The sequence below is a fragment of the Lipotes vexillifer genome, unplaced genomic scaffold, assembly GCF_000442215.2.
Source record: "Lipotes vexillifer unplaced genomic scaffold, Lipotes_vexillifer_v1.1 scaffold1122, whole genome shotgun sequence".
Lineage (NCBI taxonomy): Eukaryota > Metazoa > Chordata > Mammalia > Artiodactyla > Lipotidae > Lipotes > Lipotes vexillifer.
The window spans coordinates 1,395,653-1,401,628 of record NW_006798649.1 but is presented as its reverse complement, the minus strand read 5'-3'; the positions used below and the strand labels follow the sequence as shown (position 1 = coordinate 1,401,628).

Below are 5,976 nucleotides of genomic sequence, written 5' to 3'. Positions count from 1 at the left end.
CTCAGCCTCCCCTCAGAGCCCATCCCTGCTGCCAGCCTGGTTCTCTGGCAGGCTGGGTGGGATGGTGAGCCATCCCCACTCTGCCAGCCCTGGCCAGCCCAGCCCAACCTCTCCTCCATTATCTAAATGGGTCATCCTCCAGCTCCTTGCCCCACCTCCCAGAGGCAGCTGCTCCGTGAAAGGCCAAAAAGGAGTCAAGGATCTTGGCTCCAACTCTGGGTGATAGCTATGACCAGAGATGCCCAGCTTGTACCCTCTCTCCTGGCACCTGAAACCAGTACCTCTAGATCTTCTTTTTCTAAGACCTTTCTGCCATCCTCTCCTGAATCCAGATTACTGTTGTGGCCTCTCCCGTTGCGGACCACAGGCTCCGGAAGCGCAGGCTCCGGACGCGCAGGCTCAGTGGCCATGGCTTACGGGCCCAGCCGCTCCGTGGCATGTGGGATCTTCCCAGACCGGGGCACGAACCTGTGTCCCCTGCATTGGCAGGTGGACTCTCAACCACTGCGCCACGAGGGAAACCCCAGATTATTCTTGATCTGAGTTCCTGTGGGGACTGGGAGGAGAGAAGGCAGTGTTTAACCAGTTGAGCCCCAGCGCCCATCTCTCCAACGTCTTTGTGTATCTGTAAGTGGGATGAGGGTGGCTGGTGGTACTGCACAGCCTGGCCCATGGCAGGGTGTGGGGCATTCCCTTCTCCAGGGGTAGGAGGCAGGGAGCTGGAGGCAGGGCAGAGCATCTGCAAGGAACTTCTGTCTTCTGAGGTGGTGGCTTCTCCAGGCAACACCCCTCCATCTTGGGTCCTGACAGCCTTGATATGTTGAGGAACCTCGGAAGAGTCACCTTTCTGGACTTTGTAGTGTTTGCCATTTACAAAATGGGATAAGGAGTTAGCCCTGCTGCCTTTCCAGCATGCAGGGCCACAGGGGCAAGAAAATCACTGGGCTGGTATCAGTAGGAATTTTGCTCAGGCAGGTAAACATAGATATAGCATGGGCCTCTGAATAAACCTATTATAACAATTGTTGGTTATAGCACCTTCCTGGTGTAGTAGCACGTGAGCCATTTCTGAAGAAGCTCAGCAGAGAATGCTAGAGTTTGGAAGGGAGCTTAGAGATCCTGATGTGCAAATTCGTGTACAGTTCCTTTCCTTTCTTTCTGGCCTGTGCTCAAACCTTTCTCTCTGCCTGGAATGCCCTTGTTGCACTACCCCCCTCAAAGGCCTGCCCACCTCGGCTTGGCAAACCCCACTCTTCCTTCAAGATCTAAAACAGAGTTTTCCCCCGGGGTGATTTGCCCTGCTCCTCCAGGCGAAGGAAGCTCTCCAGTGCTCCTGGAGCCCCTGGGCAGCCAGGGGTCTCAACTGTCATGTTCATCACACTAGACTGGACCAAGGGCCTTGGCGCAGGGGCTATCCAATTTTTGTCTGAATCCCCAACACCTACCATAGTGCCAGGCACGTAGTAGGCATTCGGCAAATGTTTGGAGGATAAATGTCCTTTTATTTTTCAGATGAGGACATTAAAACTAGCCAGGCCAGTTAACAGGATCATTTAAGTGACTTGTCTTGAGTTATGTAGCTCCAAAGGGGCAAATAAAGACTAGATACCTGGGCTCTTGACACCCCTTCCACTGATCTGGTGTTCACATTTATATTGTCATTGTTGTGCCTCTGTTTCCTGCCCCCTCTGAGTAGAGTGGCCATATAATATAACATCTCAACTCGAATACTTTGTGGAGTAAAAGGGGCACTATTAATAATTATACGGGGTGACCCAGGATTGTCCCCAGGGAGGTGGCCTTCCTACCTCTGGGTGATCCATTCAGCGATTGTTTTTCTCTTCCTTTCCTCTAGTCACTATATTTTAATTATAAAGAATGTGGTTGCTCAACTATATTGCAGATGAGAACAAAGGTCCCTCAAAATGAGTTCTCATAAACATGGCTGACTCTCCACCCATGCCTTGGAAAAAGGGCAGAAAGTCTTATCTGGACACTGGTCCCATCAGTCAGGGATCAGCCCAATGACTTAACCAATAAATATTTATTTGTGATTTGTGTTCACCAGTAAACAGTTGAGGTCTGTCCAGTGGGACTAGGATAGATGGGGGAACAGTGGCCCAGCCCCACCAGGGCAGTGATACATGGCTCTTCTTGTCTGTCACCTGCCTGGGGACTGGAGGAGGCATGATGACCTAAGTGGTTTCTTTCCTGGGGAGTGGCAGCCAAGCTGTGGTCTCCTAAGACCTAATATAGACAATGCGGGGTGGGGGCGGGGGGCGGTCCTTGACCTCACCCCCTGAGGCCAGAGCATGAGCTTGCAAGAGGATGGAACTGTCCACTAAGGATTAACAATTCTGATTTTAAACAGTAGACTTCCAGAGTTGAAAGAAATAGATCTCAGGATTCAACTTGTACACCCTCTACCCATGCAGGGACTCCTTCTAGCACCCCTCAGAGCCCTTTATTTTTTTGAAACCTCATTTCTTTTAGGCCTTGTCTTCTTTAGAGCTCTGCTCCCTAGCCCATGATGATTTCTCTCATTGTATATGTTTGTGTGTTGTACAACTGTACATCCAAGATATGCCTAGTTTTTGCATATGTGTGTATCTTAAGCTCTCAGATATTTGTTTCATTATCTAGGTATGTGATTTACATGTGATTTTTTTTTTTTTTTTACTATCTATTAATTCAGTTTTATGGGCCTTTATCTGAAGAGCTCATGGCACTTTATCTATTGTCTGATTTTTGTTTTTTTAACAGGAGAAAAACAAATTTAATTTCACATGTACAGGAACCCCCCCAAATATGTGGCTCCCCAGCAGTCTGGCAGTTGAGGCTTACATGCTATCCTGAGCTAAGGAGAAGCGGGTAGGGGTCTGGCATTTGAAAGGGGAGGAAGGCAATTCACAGAAAGATGGGAAAAGCAAATGCTTGGTAGATAGATGTTTGCTAGGCCATGCACATAAGTCTTCCTGATGAAAAAAGTTATCTCTGCTAATAGCGCTCTCTCTGGTACAAGCCTCCTATCTAAATTCTTTAATGCAGTTAAGGGAGGGATAAAAAGCTCTTGAGTCTGCTGAGCCTTCATTGTCTTCAGCTCGAAATCATCCACATGCCAAAGTGACAGTCTGGGGTAGCCTGCCCTGAGCCCCACCACCAAGTAATGCAATTACGTTTCAGTGCAGGCATTTATGTTCATATTTATAATCATCATAACCTTTAAAGTCTTGGCAAGCATGTTTAGTTGCCACTGGATTGGTGTGTCCTCGTGTACAAATGACAACTCTCTTTCATTTGTACCTAGAGTTCATTTTTTGCAGTTATAAGAACATAATTCTTTTCTGCAGTGATAATTCATAACTGAAAAATTATTAGAACATTATCTGATATATCAAGACAGTTGCAGCTCTGGAGTTTCTATGTAGGAGAGACTTTAATGGCTCTAGTGGGTTGGAATTAGGAGCAACGAGAGTTGTCTTGAAGCTTCACTGTATTGTCTGATTTTGAAAACAAAGAATTCAGAGAGAAAAGAACTAGTCCATAAAATCTCCCCTTCAGGGAGAGAAAAAGGGTATGGAGAGGTGTTCAGGAACCAAGCTCCAGGCTGGTTGGAGGAGGATTTAAGCCCCTTCCCCCCATCCCCACCCCCTGGGCAGTTCTAAGCCAGGGATTTTTCTGCTTAGCTCATTGGGGTGGTTTGGAGCAGAAGGGGTGGGGGGCATGAAGAGAGCGCCTGAGGTGCAGCCCGGCCCCTGCAGCTGCAGCGTGGGCCCCTTCAGGGGCTTGGGCAGGAGACTCCATGGTGACCGTCCCTCCTGCTGCCATTGTCCTCCCTGCCCTGCTCTGGGAGGGCGAGACAGCCGGGCCTCCCCTCTTTCATGGATGCAGCTCCAGGGGAGGAGCGGGGCGGAGGGCACGCCATCCCTGGCCTGTTGCCGGGGTGACCAGGCCCAGGGCATTGTGAGCTGCTCCTCTTACAGGATTACGGCTGTTCCGCATTCTTGTCTGAGGGGGACATAGGCCCGAGGCCCGCGGTCCGGAGCAGAGCCGGAAGCCTTTGTCTGCCTCCAGAGCCCTGTGAAAGGGGGATTAGAGGCCCCGCCCCTTGGGCTCTGGGTTCCCTTTTTTCCACCTCCTTTTGAACCTTGAGGGGAGGTGAACCCTCCTGGGAAATGAACGAGGAGCTGTTTTCCTCAGCCTGTGCCTTGGGATTTCTCATAACTTGCCCGGCTCCTGTGAAGGGGAAGTCTTATATTTACCACTTGTGTCCTTGGACAGGACTTGTCAGGAACTGACCAGCCCTCTGACACCCCACCCCATACCCGCCCAGCACCTGATGCCAGCGTTGTAGCCTTCGAGGGCCCCGGGGCATTTATATGGTCATTTCACAGAGTCAAAGCAGGAAAGCACCCCAGACATCTTAGTCCAGCCTGTTTATTTCATGGAAAACGAGGCTGGGAGAGGGCATGGGCCTTGCCCATGAGCACAGCAACAGAGCCTGGAGGACCCAGGTCCCCTGACTCACCACACGGTGTCTTCCCCACACACTGCATGCGCTGTTGGTACTCTGTCACCATCGCTGCTCAGTGCGGTGGAACAGAGAAGGGGGCGAGATGCCTCAGTCTCTAAGAGCTGTGCTTAAACTGCTTCTTGGCAGTTCATTCTCCACTTCCTCTTGCCTCCCTCCACCCTTCCTGAACCCCACCACATGTACCAGCCAGAGAGTTTAATCCTTAAATGGCATTTTCACCTTTACGGACAAGATAGCAAAGCCCAGAGGACTCTGTTTAACTGTCTAGTTGTTTGTTTGTTGCTGGGGGAAAGACATTACTTACCTAGACCGAAGAGACTACCATTTTTTTCATAACTTTTTTGGGTGATTTTTTTGTGTGTGGTATAACATATATAACATAAAAGGTTCCCTCCAGCCTCTCTGCCGCCCGTCCCAGTGAAGGATGGAGAGGCTTCTCTGGGTGCACGCTGTGGCCTTTGCAGCGGCTGTAGGCAGATCACCAGGGTCAGGGCTCCCCGAGTGTCCTCAGGGACGCCTTTACCTGCCAGACCTTTCTCCTCACTCTCCTACATTCTCTGCTCCCAGGTGGCCATCAAGTTGATCCAGAAAGACAAAATCAAAGACGAGCAAGATCTGATGCACATTCGGCGAGAGATAGAGATCATGTCATCACTCAACCACCCCCACGTCATTGCCATCCACGAAGGTACAGAGGCGGAGCATTTGAAGCTGTGTGTGTGTGTGTGTGTGTGTGTGTGTGTGTGTGTGTGTGTGTCCAGTCGGAACAGATGACACAGAGGTAAAAAAGACACAGGCTTTAGGCTTGGGCAAAAGCTGGATTTGAAACCCAGCTATATGACTTTGGGCAACGAATTTAATTTAGTCTCTGGGCCTCAGTTCCTCATTTGTAAAATGGGATAATCCCACCTACATCACAGGGTTGTTGCAAAGATCAAATTAAATGTCACCAGGGAATTCCCTGGCGGTCCAGTGGTTAGGACTCTGTGCTTCCACCTCAGAGGGCACGGGTTTGATCCCTGGTCAGGGAACTAAGATCCCGCATGCCCTGTGGCACTGCCGAAAAAAAAAATTCAAATTAAATGTCACCAAGTGCTCCGCTCATGGGAGGAACTCCACAGATTGTAGGCATTTTTGTTCTTAGGTTTTCCGTACTGGAACACTGTCTCCCCAGACCAATGAGATCCTTAGCAATCTGGGGGAGGCTGAAACATATGGGGACCTGCACGCGTCTCAGGTGTGTGGGTGCTGTTTTTCTTCATACACCCAAGAGCCAGGCCTCCTGTCCTCTGAATCATTCCCGCCAGGGGGCTGGCTTCTCCTTCTCCTCGTCTCTTGAAACCTCCTCTTGCTCTGACATCGGTGCTGGCTTTCCACTCCAGCTGCCCTGTTCCCTGTGACCCAGACAACAAAGTGGGTAAGAGAGGGTGATGAGGGAAAGA

At 50.2% G+C, this 5,976-nt stretch overlaps 1 protein-coding gene across 1 annotated transcript in view; it reads left to right on the top strand.

Moving 5' to 3' along the window:
• NUAK2 (NUAK family kinase 2) overlaps nt 1–5,976 on the top strand; it is a 17,633-nt gene that overhangs the window by 3,985 nt on the left and 7,672 nt on the right. The window contains exon 2 of the mRNA XM_007470683.1: nt 5,102–5,222. Within this exon, the coding sequence (XP_007470745.1) occupies nt 5,102–5,222 (121 nt within the window). The remainder of the gene's footprint in view (nt 1–5,101; nt 5,223–5,976) is intronic.